A 16628-nucleotide genomic window follows, 5' to 3' on the forward strand; every position below is an offset into this window, starting at 1 on the left:
AAGAGCTTCTGATTAACAATCTAATCAGCCTGCTCCGAAGTTTATAAGACCACCCTTTCAATAAGAACTTTATATGCCCCCAGGGCATAACTTACAACCCCTTGCTCTAAGGGTTCTGGGGTTTATCATCCTCAAAGAAAATTTCCAGACTTTTTAACAACGCTGAATAAAATCACTATCTCAAAATTATGATTGTATGTGTTTGGGAAAATAATAAGCTGGGGGGGGGGTTCACCTCCTTCCAATCACTTTTGACTATTAAAAAGAACACTAGCCCTTTCAATTTCCAATAGAATGAGCACTTTTCGAAGTTTTTACGACAAATCGTTCGATACGAAGTGCCCTGCCCTAAAAATATTTATAATAATAATAATAATAATGAATAAATAACTAATATATTCTGGCCACATCGCTTTTTTCCTTTTGAGTTTCATGTATCTATTGATAGTGACTTGTGGTAGTTTTACGCTTGGAAGATTCTTTGACTTCATTTCTGCTCATTTTTGCGTTAATGAAGCTCTTTAGTTTTCTTTGAAAGACTTATTTTGTGGGAAAAGTTTTTTTGAAATAATTTCACGGAAAACCAAACGAAGTAACTTGTTTAAATCAAGCATCAAAATTAAATGTTCATATTAGCCATTGATCTTGTATAGGCTACGTGACATTTCAGCGACGAAGGCGCTAGCGTGCAGCATTGCTTCCTCTGCAACTGGTAAGGTTATAAGTCGATTGGCTATTTAGAATTTCCAATTTATTGCAACTTGGTCCTCTTTTGGGACAAAATCAAAGCTCGGTGCCGCAAGATGGCAGAAAACGCCCCATTCCCGTGATAAAATCTCTTTTGGAACAAAATCAAAGCTCGGTGCCGCAAGATGGCAGAAGACGCCCCATTCCCGTGATAAAATCTCTTTTGGAACAAAATCAAAGCTCGGTGCCGCAAGATGGCAGAAAACGCCCCATTCCCGTGATAAAATCTCTTTTGGAACAAAATCAAAGCTCGGTGCCGCAAGATGGCAGAAAACGCCCCATTCCCGTGATAAAATCTCTTTTGGAACAAAATCAAAGCTCGGTGCCGCAAGATGGCAGAAAACGCACCATTCCCGTGATAAAATCTCTTTTGGGACAAAATCAAAGCTCGGTGCCGCAAGATGGCAGAAAACGCCCCGTTCCCGTGATAAAATCTCTTTTGGAACAAAATCAAAGCTCGGTGCCGCAAGATGGCAGAAAACGCCCCATTCCCGTGATAAAATCTCTTTTGGAACAAAATCAAAGCTCGGTACCGCAAGATGGCAGAAAACGCCCCATTCCCGTGATAAAATCTCTTTTGGAACAAAATCAAAGCTCGGTGCCGCAAGATGGCAGAAAACGCCCCATTCCCGTGATAAAATCTCTTTTGGGACAAAATCAAAGCTCGGTGCCGCAAGATGGCAGAAAACGCCCCATTCCCGTGATAAAATCTCTTTTGGAACAAAATCAAAGCTCGGTGCCGCAAGATGGCAGAAAACGCCCCGTTCCCGTGATAAAATCTCTTTTGGAACAAAATCAAAGCTCGGTGCCGCAAGATGGCAGAAAACGCCCCATTCCCGTGATAAAATCTCTTTTGGGACAAAATTAAAGCTCGGTGCCGCAAGATGGCAGAAAACGCCCCATTCCCGTGATAAAATCTCTTTTGGGGCAAAATCAAAGCTCGGTGCCGCAAGATGGCAGAAAACGCCCCATTCCCGTGATAAAATCTCTTTTGGAACAAAATCAAAGCTTGGTGCCGCAAGATGGCAGAAAACGCCCCATTCCCGTGATAAAATCTCTTTTGGAACAAAATCAAAGCTCGGTGCCGCAAGATGGCAGAAAACGCCCCATTCCCGTGATAAAATCTCTTTTGGGACAAAATCAAAGCTCGGTGCCGCAAGATGGCAGAAAACACCCTATTCCCGTGATAAAATCTCTTTTGGGACAAAATCAAAGCTCGGTGCCGCAAGATGGCAGAAAACGCCCCATTCCCGTGATAAAATCTCTTTTGGGACAAAATCAAAGCTCGGTGCCGCAAGATGGCAGAAAACGCCCCATTCCCGTGATAAAATCTCTTTTGGAACAAAATCAAAGCTCGGTGCCGCAAGATGGCAGAAAACGCCCCATTCCCGTGATAAAATCTCTTTTGGGACAAAATCAAAGTTCGGTGCCGCAAGATGGCAGAAAACGCCCCATTCCCGTGATAAAATCTCTTTTGGAACAAAATCAAAGCTCGGTGCCGCAAGATGGCAGAAAACGCCCCATTCCCGTGATAAAATCTCTTTTGGGACAAAATTAAAGCTCGGTGCCGCAAGATGGCAGAAAACGCCCCATTCCCGTGATAAAATCTCTTTTGGGACAAAATCAAAGCTCGGTGCCGCAAGATGGCAGAAAACGCCCCATTCCTGTGATAAAATCTCTTTTGGAACAAAATCAAAGCTCGGTGCCGCAAGATGGCAGAAAACGCCCCATTCCCGTGATAAAATCTCTTTTGGAACAAAATCAAAGCTCGGTGCCGCAAGATGGCAGAAAACGCCCCATTCCCGTGATAAAATCTCTTTTGGGACAAAATCAAAGCTCGGTGCCGCAAGATGGCAGAAAACGCCCCATTCCCGTGATAAAATCTCTTTTGGAACAAAATCAAAGCTCGGTGCCGCAAGATGGCAGAAAACGCCCCATTCCCGTGATAAAATCTCTTTTGGGACAAAATCAAAGCTCGGTGCCGCAAGATGGCAGAAAACGCCCCATTCCCGTGATAAAATCTCTTTTGTAAAGGCATTATAAATTTTTATTTCCGTTCTAATGGATTTCCCTTTTGATCTTCTAGGATGAGTGGTTCGATACCATCAACCCTGGGGAAAGAAATACAAATAAATAAACAAATGAGGACGCATGCACGATCTGTCTTCCGAAAAATTAAAATTCCAAATTCTGTCTGTTCGGTGGTAGGGACTTGAAACCTACACTGGGGTTCACCAATACGTCAAATGGAATATAGTTTTCATTAAGATAATTTGCCTCTTTGGGGGTGCCCCTCTCCCTTTTTTCGAAAATCAGGTAAATGTTTCAGGCTCGTAGTTCTTCATTTGTAACATTAAATGAACCTCTTAAAGATTTAAGTGGGGCCTGAAATGGCCCCCCTTATTTTGTAAATGCTTCTTTTTTTTTGATTTGGTAGATAAAAGGTCCAAACAAAAATTGAAAAAAAAACTTTGGATTTTGTGTTTATCAGAACCTTTTATGCCGTTTATCAGAAAATTTTATGTCTTAGCCTTGGTGCACAAACCCAGATTTTTTTAGGGCCATGAGGCATTTTCAAGCTTCAAAATTTATAACTGAATAATTTCTATTTCCTGGAGAAGGGGACCAAATTTAGGTTGGAGCACCCCTCCCCCTGAGTTTGTTGCTGTAGACCAAATACTTTTCTTGCGTTGGAGCATAAATTGAATATTAATTACGACACTTGCTCAAGTACAACAATAACGTTGTGTCAACGTATAAGTTTTGTGCTAAATAAGCATGAGAGCGTAAGTTGGAATGTTGATATATCTGAATGAAAATGGCGCCTAAAAGAAGGAGGAAATCGTCATTTGGACAAGTTGGTGAATATAACCAGCCTGGTGATCATGTCTCGGTGCTAATAAGGTGCACAGGAGATGAAACATATATGCTTGTTGATGATGAGAATAAAGGCCTTTGGTTTCCAGGTGCCCTGGTGAAACCGCAACAAACTTGGGAACAGGCAGCAACAGATGCAGCAAAACCCGTAAGTTTACTTTTTTGTTTACTCCGTAAGCAAAGTGGTTTGAACCCACTGAGTAGTTCCGTTTTTCAGCTAGTCAATTAGCTAAGATGTTCCGGCTTTAATCTGGCATCTTGCTGAAAGTTTTGTTTTTGCTTAAATACGTGCCTAAAGGTACATTTTCCGGTAAAATTCTAGTTAATTGACTTCTTGCTAACTCGGAAAGGGTTTAGGTTAGGTAAATGAAACTTTCAGGGATGGGTCTACAGGCTAAAATTTGCCCCGGGAAGGTATTTTAAAGTACCCACCTCCACTCCTTCTCCCTCTAGAGGACCCTGAAATTTGCCTACATGACATGACCTATTGAAATTTTGACAAAACAACATTTTACCTTAATTTTCAGTTACTAGTTGCTTTTCCCCTGCCTTTAGTTCTGAAAATGCATTTTCTGTTATTTGAGTAGAATTTTGAGCCATATTGCTGTTTTTTTTTCTCAAAATTTAGGAAATGTATTTGCATATCTTTAAAACCTCATAAAATGGGATTGAGCAAAGTTATGAAACTGAAAACAATTTTGTTGTGCTTCAATTTTGCAAGGTTTCACTTTTATAACACATATATTTTAAAGGTCATCAAAGGTCAGGGCCCTGTAGAGGGAGAAGGAGTGGAGGTAGTTGCTTCAATATACCTTCCCGGGACATACTTTAGTCTGTAGATTCATCCCTGATAGTTTCATTTTCCTAACCTAAACTCCTTCTGAGATAGCAAGAAGTCAATTAACTAGAATTTTACCAAAAAACTTTAGCGTAAAGAGCGGGGCGTTGATGAGGAAGCAGCCCCTTTCACATACGAAGTAACTTCTGTTCTTTTAAGTTTTAATGTTGCTCCTTACTTTCCGTTAAAAAAACTTGTTTTTTTTAAATTTAATTTCTGAACGTTTTTGAATCAATGCCTGTTTGGATTTGCTCTCTGCAGATGAATAATTAAAACGAAATTTGCATATTTATTTTTTTGGCTAAATGGCTTTCTCATAGTTTTGATCGAACGATTTTGAGAAAAAAAAGGAGCGGGGGAGGAGGCCTAGTTGCCCTCCGGTTTTTTGGTTACTGAAAAAGGCAACTAGAACTTTTAATTTTTTACTTAATTTTTCAATGTTTTTATTAGTAAAAGATATACGTAACCTATAAATTAGCTTACGTAACAAACTTCTGTATTCTCATGTTTTTGTTACGTATATGAGGGGGTTCACCCCCTTGTCAGTACCTCGCTCTTTACAGTAAAGCTTAAATTTTGTCCCAATTTTCTTAGGAATGACCCCTGAATCACAAAAGCCGTAGAATAAATAGTTGAAATTACTAAAAATACTTTAGCGTCAAGAGCGAGGTATTAGGAGGAGGTGAGCCCATCATATGCGTAATAATTTCTGTTCATTTTAAGTGGTTTTAATTCTGCTCCTTACTTTCAGTTGAAAAAACTTTTCCTTATTTATTTTTTCATTCTTTTTTTAATAATGCTAGAAAATCCTGTGCTCCTTTCATGGAAATTTTCTTCCCCCATGATAAATTCCTCTAAGGAAAGTTCCCCTAACATATCCCCCTCTTTTCAACCCCTCCAAGCCAAAAAATCCCCCTGAAAACGTCTGCACACTTCAAAATAACCATTACTATATGTAAGCACTGGTCAAAGTTTGTAACTTGTGGCCCCTCCCACGGAGATTGTGGCGGAGTAGGTCGTCCCCAAAGACATAGTTATAAGGTTCTTCGACTACGAGAAATAAAATGGCTATCTCAGAATTTTGATCCGGTGACTTTGGGAAAATAATGAGCCTGGATAAATACGTATCCGTGATCTGCCTTCTGGCAAAAAATCCAAAATTCCACATTTTGGTAGATAGGAGCTTGAAACTTCTACAATTGGGTTCTCTGATACGCTGAATCTCATGGTGTGATTTTCGTTAAGATTCTGTGACTTTTAGGGGTATTTTCCCCTATTTTCTAAAATAAGGCAAATTTTCTCAGGCTCGTAACTTTTGATGTGTATGTCTAAACTTAATGAAACTTATATATTTAAAATCAGCATTAAAATGCGATTCTTTTGATGTAACTATTGTTATAAAAATTCTATATTTTAGAGTTTTGGTTACTATTGAGCCAGGTTGCTCCTTACTACATTTCGTTACCATGAACTGTTTGATTGACTTAGTGAACTTTGTCTTTCTTTGTGAACTATTATTGATTTGAATTTTCAAAATGTAAGCCTGGTAAAATTCAAGTTGATTGACTTCTTGCAATCTCATAAAGGGGTTAGGTTAGGAAAATGAAACTTTCAGGGATGGGTCTACAGGGTAAAGTATATCCCCGGAAGGTATTTTAAAGAACCCACCTTCACTCCTACCTCTAGAGAGCCCTAAAATTCGCCTACAAGACAGGTTTATGCCTATTGAAATTTTGACAAAACGACATTTTACGTTAATTTTCAGTTACCAGTTGCTTTTTCTCTGCCTATAGTTCTGAAAATAAAATTCCTGTTATTTGAGTAGAATTCTGAGCCATATCAATGTTTTTTTGTTTTTTTTTACAAAATTTAGGAAATGTATTTGCATATCTTTACAACCTTATAAGTTGGGATTGAGCAAAGTTGTGAAGCTGAGAACAATGTTTTTGTACTTCATTCAAGCAGAAGAACTATTTTGCAAGGTTTCACTTTTATAAAAGACATATTTTTGAAGATCATCAAAGGTCAGGGCCCTCTAAAGGGAGGAGTGGAGGTAGGTACTTCAAAATACCTTCCCGGGACAGGCTGTAATTAATGATAGTTAAACACAGAAAATGTGACGTAGCCCCGTCTATTGAAATCATAAAGTATAATCACTCAGCATGGAATACACCCTTGAATCATCATGATTAGAATTCCACTGTAGAGAAATAAAGCCCCCTCCTCACCACAAGTATAGATTCAACATTTTTATTGGAGGGGGGGCAAAAGGGGTTCCTATCCTGATAGTCAACCGGCATGGGTTGTTTAATAACTTTTTTCTCCAAATTATTGGGGGGGAAACTGCCCCCTTTCCCCCCGAAACAATGCCCCTACTCCTCATCTTGAACAACAAGGAAAATTGATCTCTCCTTTTTATGGCACTTGGTATCTACCAAGTGACATATAGCAATCGCAAATTCTGTCAGTCTGTTAATCTGTCGGTCCTGGTTTTGCTAATTTAGGCACTTCCAGGTAAGCTAGGACGATGAAATTTGGCAGGCATATCAGGAACCAGACCAGATTAAATTATAAATTGTTCTTTTTCCGATTCGACCATCTGGGGGGGGGGGGCAGTTAAATTGGAAAAAATAGAAAAAATGTGGTATTTTTAATTTACGAACGGGTGATCGGATCTTAAATGAAATTTGATATTTAGAAGGATGTGGTGGCTCAGAGCTCTTATTTTAAATCCCGACCGGATCTGGTGACATTGGGGGGAGTTGGGGGGGGGACCTAAAATCCTGGAAAACGCTTAGAGTGGAGGGATTTGGATGAAACTTGGTGGGAAAATAAGCAAAAGTCTTAGATACGTGATTGACATAACCAGAACGGATCCGCTCTATTTGGGGGAGTTAAGGGGAGGGTTACTTCTGAAAAATTAGAAAAATTTCGTGAAATTTCATATTTAGAAGGACACCGCAACTCAGATCTCTTATTTTAAATCCCGACCGGATCCAGCGCCGTTAGGGGGGAGTTGGGGGGGGGCCGAAATCTTGGAAAACACTTAAAGCGGAGAGATCAGGATGAAACTTGATGGAAGGATAAAAAACAGTCCAAGATACGTGACTGACATAACCGGACCGGATCCGCTCCGGATCCTGTGACATTGGGGAAGTTGGGGGGAGGACCTAAAATCGTGGAAAATGCTTAGAGTGGAGGGATCGGGATGAAACTTGGTGGGAAAAATAAGCAGAAGTCCTAGATACGTGATTGACATAACTGGAACGGATCCGCTCTACTTGGCAGAGTTGGGGGGGGGGGGGGTTAATTGTGAAAATTAGAAAATTTCAGGTATTTTTAACTTACGAAGGAGTGATCAGATCTTAACGAAATGTCATATTTAGAAGGATCTCGTAACTCATATCTCTTACTTTGAATCCAGACCGGATCCAGCGTCATTGGGAGGGGGGAGTCGGGGGACCAGAAATCTTGGAAAACACTTAAAGCAGAGAGATCAGAATGAAACTTGGTGGGAAGAATAAAAACATGTCCAAGATACGTGACTCACATAACCGGACCAGATCTGCTCTCTTTGGTGGAGTTGGGGGGGGGGGGTAATTCAGAAAAATTTAAAAAAATAAGGTATTTGTAACTTACGAACAGGTGATCGGATCTTAATGAAATTTGATATTTAGAAGGATATAGTGGCTGGAGGGTTACTTCTGAAAAATTAGAAAAATGAGGTATTTTTACTTAAGAAGGAGCGACCGGGTCTCAATGAAATTTCATATTTAGAAGGACCCCGTAACTCAGATCTCTAATTTTAAATCCCGACCGGATCCAGCGTCGTTAGGGGGGTTGGGGGTGGAAATCTTGGAAAACACTTAAGGCGGAGAGATCAGGATGAAACTTGGTGGGAAGAATAAAAACCAGTCCAAGATACGTGAGTGACATAACCGGACTGGATCCACTACGGATCCTGTGACATTGGGGAAGTTGATAGGACTTAAAATCGTGGAAAATTCTTAGAGTGGAGGGATCGGGATGAAACTTGGTGGGAAAAATAAGCAGAAGTTCTAGATACGTGATTGACATAACCGGAACGGATCCGCTCTACTTGGCGGAGTTGGGGGGGGAGGGTTAATTGTGAAAATTAGAAAATTTTAGGTATTTTTAACTTACGAAGGAGTGATCAGATCTTAACGAAATTACATATTTAGAAAGATCTCGTAACTCATATCTCTTATTTTAAATCCAGACTGGATCCAGCGTCATTGGGAGGGGGAGTTGGGAGACCAGAAATCTTGGAAAACACTTAAAGCAGAGAGATCAGGATGAAACTTGGTGGGAAGAATAAAAATATGTCCAAGATACGTGACTCATATAACCGGACCAGATCTGCTCTCTTTGTTGGAGTTGGGGGGGGGGGGGAGTAATTCAGAAAAATTAGAAAAAATGAGGTATTTGTAACTTACGAACGGGTGATCAAAACTTAATGAAATTTGATATTTAAACCAGATCCGGTGACATTGTGGGGAGTTGGAGGGGAAAACAGGAATTCTTTGAAAACGTGAAAATTGAGGTATCTTCATCTCACGAAAGGGTGATTGGATTTCATGAAACTTGATATATAGAAGGATCTTATGTTTTAGATGCATCATTTTCAATTCAAATCGGATCCGGGGACATAAGGGATTAAAGGGGGAAAACAGAAATCTTGGAAAACGCTTAGAATGGAGAGATTGGGATGAAACTTGATGGAAAGAATAAACACAAGTTATAGATACGTGATTGACATAATTGGAACGGATCTGTTCTCTTTGGAGGAGCTGGGGGGGGGGGGTGTTGATTTTGAAAAATTAGAAAAATTGAGGTATTTTTAACTTAAGAACGGATGACCGGATCCTAATGAAATTTGATATTTAGCAGGGACTCATGTTTCAGAGCTCTTATTTCTAATCCAGACCAGATCTGTTGATATTGGGGGGATTTGGAGGGGGAAACCGAAATCTTGATAAACGCTTAGAGTTGAGAAGTCGGGATGAAACTTGGTGGGTAGAATAAGCAAATGTAGTAGATACGTGATTGACCTAACCGTACTTGATCCGCTCTCTTTAGGGGAGCTAGGGGGGTGGGGTTCAGTGCTTTGGAGAATTTGGTGCTTCTGGACGTGCTAGGACGATGAACATTGGTAGGCGTGTCAGGGAGTTGCACAAATTGATTGGATAAAGTCATTTTTTCCTATTAGACCATCTGGGGGCTGAAGGGAGAGGAAAAATTAGAAAAAATGAGGTATTTATAACTTATGAGTGGGTAATCGGATCTTAATGAATTTAGATATTTAAAAGGATCTCGTGACTCAGAGCTTTTATTTTAAATCCCGACCGGCATTAAGCCTGATTTTCCTTTTAAATCAATCTATTGCTTCTTGGAATTTTGCTAGAGCTTATACCGTATAAGCTCTTGGTTCTTCTTGCCTCGTCACAAGTGCCATATGAGCTCTTAGCTCTTGTTTTCTACCGAGGCTTGCCTGCTGCAGCACATCGTATATAAAAATTTAATAGCTTTTTGAAAAGCCTCTAATAGCCCCTCTCTTTTCTAGCAAATCTAAAAAAGTGTGCTACAATCTCAAGTCTTTTGGCAGTAAAAGATCTAATACAAACCCGAGGACTCTGATTTTTCTTCGTAGGCCATTATTTTAGCAAGCGCCTTTCTTCATTCTACTCTGATCAGTGCACTATAAACTTCGATGAGATTGTCATCAAACTTCTCTCTTCAGTTTTCTATTTGGCAGAAACGTTAAATTTTTTGCCAAGATCAAATAGTTGTGAAATCGTAGTACTTTCTCAAAGCGAAAAACGATAATCTAAGCAAAAACAAGTAATATCTCAGATGTAGAACGTTAGCAATAAGATGAAGTATAATGTTGTATAGACTCGTCTCAATAATCTAAAGTGCCATCTAAAATAATCTAAAATAAATCTAAAATAATCTAAAGTGCCATCTGAAAGTGCCATCTCAAGTGCCATTCTCGCCATCTAAAAGTGCCATTTGACACCAAAAACGATATTTTGGTACTATTTTTTGAGTGAAAAAGGCGAAAAACCTAAAGAGTTACTTTATAATTTCCGTTGTCGAAAGTCTTTAGCCGGGGGTCTACAAGCCCCCTTATATTCTCCTCCTTCCAGCCCCTTAATAAGTGTTAAAAATAGTCTGCTGAGTAGCAGAACTAGCAGGTTTCTGCAACATCAGAGACAGATGGTTTATGTCTCATTTCACAGATATTGATCATAATCGACGTGCTTTTTGTAAATTCAATCTTGGTAACGACATCGTAAAGTGCCATGAGATCCAAAAATGTGTTTTACTCATTAATCGTCTGCTGGCTAGCAAGACTTGCAGGATACTATATAGAAAATACTATATAACTTATATACTAATAGAAAGACATTCAAAGGCTCATTTCAAAGCTCTTAGTCTTATCTTCGGTAAAAAAAGAAGCTGAAACTGGAGGTATACAATCCCCCGGCTATACCCTCTCCTGTCCCAATCCTCTTAGTAAGTCTCAGAAATCGTCTGCTAAGTAGCAGAGCTAGCAGCCTGCTACAACATCCGAGAAAGCTGGTTAATGTTTCATTTCAAAGATCTTGATCATTATCTACTTGTTGTTGTTTTTTGTCAATTTGTTTTGGTAACGACATCGTAAAGTTTCTAGTGCCTAGCAAGACTTGCAGGCTACTACAACATAATAAAAAGACGTTTAAAGGCTCATTTCAAAGCTCTTTGTCTTCGATAAAAAGCTGTAATTGGAGGTATACAATCCCCCCAGCTATACCCTCTCCGTCCCAGTCCTCTTAGTAAGTCTCAGAAATCGTCTGCTGAGTAGCAGAGCTAGCAGCCTACTGCAACATCCGAAAAAGCTGATTAATGTCTCATTTCAGAGATCTTTATCATAATTCAAGTTTTTTTTTTGTAAATTGGTCTTGATAACGCCATTGTAAAGTGTCATATGGCACAAACAATGTTTTATTCATTAGTCCTCTACTGAATAGCAAGACCTGTAAGCTACTATAACATAACAGAGAGATGTTTAAAGACTCATTTTAAAGCTTTTAATCCCATCTTCGAAAAAAAAGTAGATGGCCCTTCTTGGTGCATTTCTGGTGTTGAAATCCTGGGAAGACCAGTGTAATCTCCGTGGTAAAAAATCCTTAACTGGTGGTATAGAACTGCGCTTCTTGTATATCTCCCTCCCAGTCCCCTTGTTAAGTGGAAAATAAAAAATAAGTTTTAAAACTAGAACGGCCTAATGAAATAAGAAATTCTTTTAAGTTTGATTTTGGAATACCCCTGTCATTTATGTTTAAATTCACTGTAGATTTTGACTTTAAAATCAACTTTTCGAAACTTTTGAAAAAGAGCTTGAAATGCTGACGAAACACGGTATTTTTTAAGTTTGTATTTTTGCAGTATTATAGGGGTACCAAGACTCTTTGTGCCATTTCTGGAGTGGATAATTAGTCATACCCGGAGTGGTTAGGAGCATAAAGAGTGTACCATTAAAATCACCATGACTAAAAATCCTTAACGGGATGTTTAAAAAACCCTGCTTGCATTTTTTCTTCCCAGTTCCCATAGTAATTGAAAATAAGATGAAAAACGCGTTTTGAAAAGCTAACGCGTAGAGATAAAGATTTTCACTCAAATTCATAGCTTACTCAGAAGTAATAACCAATACTATTTATGTGTATCCTAACATTAAAAATAAATATAAAAACACATTTAGGAATTTCAAAAAAGAGCTAAAAACACTCATGTCTATTTTGTTCTTTTTTTTGTTTCCTAGAAGGGCGCTGGAGTGTCGTAGGAGCATTGAAATGTGTAACCAAGAAAAGTCTTCACAGTTAGGGTTCAAATTCCCCCATCCCGTCAAGGTGTGCATGAATTAGTCAATGGTTTTGAGATCATACCCAGACCTGCAATCTGAGGGCTGTGGGATGCCACTGCGCCCCTAAATTTCGAGAATTTTCTTCCTTGTATTCTTCATAATGATATGATTCTTTCAATGGTCAATTCATAAAGTCCAAGAAGCAAAAATAAATAGAAAGTAAACTTTCTCATGAGAATTTCAAAATTATTTGCAGCATCATGGCAGAAAAATTACAATTATACTGACAAGAATTTCAGTAAATAATCAAATATACACTTAATTTTTTTTTAACGTCCTTCATATTTTTTTTAAGCATCTATATATTTCAAATCGTACACAATCGAATTTTTATCTCGAACTCCTCAAATATAAAAATGCTAAAATACCCCTTGGGACTTCTTATGTGATTAATTTAAAAACCAGTATCTCTACAAAAGAAGCTCTACAAAGAAAAGTAAAGAGCTACGTTAAATGAGACGATCTGAGAAATAGTCAAAACACAATTAAGGGGTAAAACCATAAATCACTACATAAATAAATAAAACATGACACAAATAGAAATAGCAATAAATAACCATGTTCAAATTAAAGCGAACAGAAAGTATCACAAACAGGGGGAAGACTAAGACCCCCTATCCCTTTTAAAGACCAGAACACCATTTAGGCTTTACTGAAAACAATATTTATTTTGAGCTGTGTTTTTATGTCTACTAAAAAAACAACAACAAAGAAATCATGATAACCAAGGTTATTGAAGATCAGAAATGAAATTGGATTGACAATTTAAAATATATATTTCTATTTATTCCTGAAAGGTTTAATTATCTTAGATTTTCGGAAGTCTCAACAATTTTGGACCACTTACAGACAAAAAACATTGTCCAATTTAACTAATTAGCTTTGTTTATTAATTTTCACAGCTCAACATGGTAAAACTGGCGAATAAAGTGGTATTGCCCTAAAAAATTCATAATTTTGTCATAAATAAAAGTAATTTTGAAAATTTTGAGCAGTTTTGAAATAATTGTGAAATTATCAGAAAATGAGAATATTACGGCATATAATGCCCTTGATAATTAAATCTGCGTACAGTAATAAAAAATTAAAACGCAGGATCGTATTCGGGGGGGGGGGTGCCAAGTTTTGGAGATATATACGATTGTATAACTTTTCACGTAACCAATTACACAAATCCATTATGATTATCATTAGTACTCAAAAAAAAGAAAAACAAATCGAACTAATAGGGATTGAAGTGTGAATTACTGAATAGAGCAGAGTAGGGGACGATCATATTGATTGTGTCAGCTTGGTAATGCATTGATTTCTAGAAAGAAAATCACGTTTTTTACTCCTACAATTTTGTTTCTGTATCTTCAAAGGTTAAGCGTACCATCGATTAAGGATGCGAGCCATAGTTTAACCAAAAGTATTTGTGCCAATATGTAAATGAGCTTCAGTTAAATTTCAAATCTAAGATTACGTCCTTTTTGGTCAGTGGCGTCAGTTTACTGTAATTAAGGGGTGAGGCAAAATGTGGTTTTTCGAAATCTAGGAGGAGGGACGATTTCATTCAATCTCTTCAAGGAAAAACCAAAGAAAGTCAATTTTCAGTAAAATATGTATTTTTCACTATCTAAAGGGGTCAAAAATGTTGGGAAAATAGCCCCCATCCCCTAATTGTTCTTAGTGTTCTTAGTGTGCTGCTGTCAAAACAACAGTTACCACTATTTATATGATTCCTTCTTTTAGATATTTCCAAGACCAGTTGAGGTGAATAAATTGATTCGTCTAAATCGACTCTGGAGTCCAAATTTTAACCAGTTCATCTCTCACGCCTTCTTTGCTGTTGATATTGCTAGCGAAGTTAAAGGTGCCTGTAAGGTAAATAAGCTTCGCACTAAGTAGTTATAGGACGTAAGGTAAGCCAGATCCATTTTAATTATTCATCTTGTCATGGTTACGGCACTACCTACAACCTAGTGATGAGCTAATCACAGCTCACAATAGCTGAAATTTATTATATAGATTTTATTAATATTTATAGATTTTTATTATGGCACTTGGTATTAACCAAGTGACATAGCGAGCGTTAATTCTGTTGGTCTGTCGGTCTGTCTGTCCTGGTTTTGCTACTTTAAGCACTCCCAGGTAAGCTAGGACGGTAAAATTTCGTAGGGGCGTCAGGAACCAGACCAGATTAAGTTATAAATTTTCGTTTCCCCGATTTGACCATCTGGGGGGGGGGAGTGGGGGACGGTTAAATCGGAAAATTAGAAAAAAGGCGGTACTTTTCACTTACGAACAGGTGATCGGATCTGAATCAAATTTTATGTTGGGAAGGATATCGTGTCTCCGAGCTCTTATTTGAAATTACGACCGGATCAGGTGACATTGTGGGGAGTTGGGGTGGGGAAATTTAAAATCTTGGAAAACACTTAGAGTGGAGGGATCGGGATGAAACTTGGTGGGAAAAATAAGCACAAGTTGTCGATACGTGATTGGCATAACCAGAACGCATCCGCTCTCTTTGGGGGAGTTGGAGGTAGGGTTAATTCTAAAACATGAAAAAATGAGGTATTTTTAACTTACGATGAAATGATCGGATCTTTATTAAATCTCATATTTAGAAGGACCTTGTAACTTAGATCTCTTATTTTGAATACCGATCGGATTCACTGTCATTGGGGGGGGGGAATGGAATTCTTGGAAAATGCTTAAAGCGGAGAGATCAGGATGAACCTTTGTGGGAAGAATCAGCACAATTCCAAGATAAGTGACTGACATAACCAGACCGTATCCGCTCTCTATGGTGGAGTGGGGGGGGAGTAGTTCAGAAAAATTAGAAAAAATGAGGTATTTGTAATTTGCCAACGGATGATCAGATCTTAATTAAATTTGATATTTAGAAGGATCTTGTGCTTTAGAGCTCATTTTAAATTCTGACCAGATCCAGTGACATTGATAGAGTTGGAGGGGGAAACTGGAAATCTTAGAAAACGCTTAGAGTGGAAAGACTAGGATTAAACAGATGGGAAGAATAATCACAAGTTATATATACGTGATTGACATAATTGGAACGGATCCATTCTCTCTGGGGGAGCTGCGGATTGTTAATTTAGAAAAATTAGAAAAATTGAGGTATTTTTAACTTAAGAACGGGTGACCATATCTAAGTGAAATTTGATATTTAAAAGGAACTCATGTCTCAGAGCTCTTATTCCAAATTCCGACCAGATCTGTTGAGATTGGGGGGAGTTGGAGGGCGAAACCAGAAATCTTGGAAAACACTTATAAATTTCGTATATTCGTGATTGGCGTAATCGGACTGGATCCGCTCTCTTTGGGGGAGCTAGGGGGTGGGATCCAATGTTTTGGCAAGTTTGGTGCTTCTGGACGTGCTAGGACGATGAAAATTGGTAGGTGTCAGGGAGCTGCACAAGTTGACTTGATAAAGTCGTTTTCCCTGAATCAACCATTTGGGGGTGGGGGCTAAAGGAAGAGGAAAAATTAGAAAAATTGAGGTATTTTAACTTACGAGTAGGTGATTGGATCTTAATGGATTTTGACATTTAGAAGGACCCTGTGACTCTGAGCTCTTATTTTTAATCCCGACCGGCATTAAGCCTCTGATTTTACTTTTAAAGTAATCTTTTGATTCTTAAAATTTTGCTAGAGCTCATGCCAAATGAGCACTTGGCTCTTCCGACCTCGTCACAAGTGCCCTATGAGCCCTTAGCTTTTGTTTATTTCTTTATTTAACATCCATCATTCACATAAAAAGACAGAATAGAGGAAAAAGAAAAATAATAAAACGGAAAACTATAACACACGGATAAAAAACCAATTATTGCGCTATCTTTGGCTATAACAGCGACATATAGCGATAAAAATAAAACGTGAATTAGAAACAAATTAAAATATTACTGCACTATATATGGTCTTGCCTCGACATCCAAAAATTCTGAACCCTATTTGAATTACAGGACGATACCGATCAAAATATCCTAAACGTTTGCTAGTGCACGATAACAATCAAACTGAAGAATTGAGTTTTTGGTAATGATTGACAATCAATTTAGCAATTGCAAAATAAAGGTTAGCGAGTTCACATTTCTTGATCAGTAGAGAATTCTGATGTCAGGGCGGCAACCGAAGCAATTCCGTCCAGCGAACCGGAAAAAATTAACCAGACTTTCGGACTATCAGTTTTAACAAACAGCTTCGAAAATTAACCATTATGCGAGATGTGAG

The 16628-nt window shown here is 38.3% G+C and overlaps 1 protein-coding gene across 1 annotated transcript in view; it reads left to right on the plus strand.

Annotated features, from left to right (window-relative positions):
- Positions 1–3517: 3517 nt before the first annotated feature.
- LOC136029272 (uncharacterized) overlaps positions 3518–16628 on the plus strand; it is a 46841-nt gene continuing 33730 nt past the window's right edge. Inside the window, exons 1-2 of the mRNA XM_065707523.1 lie at positions 3518–3772; positions 14127–14258. Of these exons, the coding sequence (XP_065563595.1) occupies positions 3560–3772; positions 14127–14258 (345 nt within the window). The 5' untranslated portion in view covers positions 3518–3559. The remainder of the gene's footprint in view (positions 3773–14126; positions 14259–16628) is intronic.

The sequence above is a fragment of the Artemia franciscana genome, chromosome 7, assembly GCF_032884065.1.
Source record: "Artemia franciscana chromosome 7, ASM3288406v1, whole genome shotgun sequence".
Classification (NCBI taxonomy): Eukaryota; Metazoa; Arthropoda; class Branchiopoda; order Anostraca; family Artemiidae; genus Artemia; species Artemia franciscana.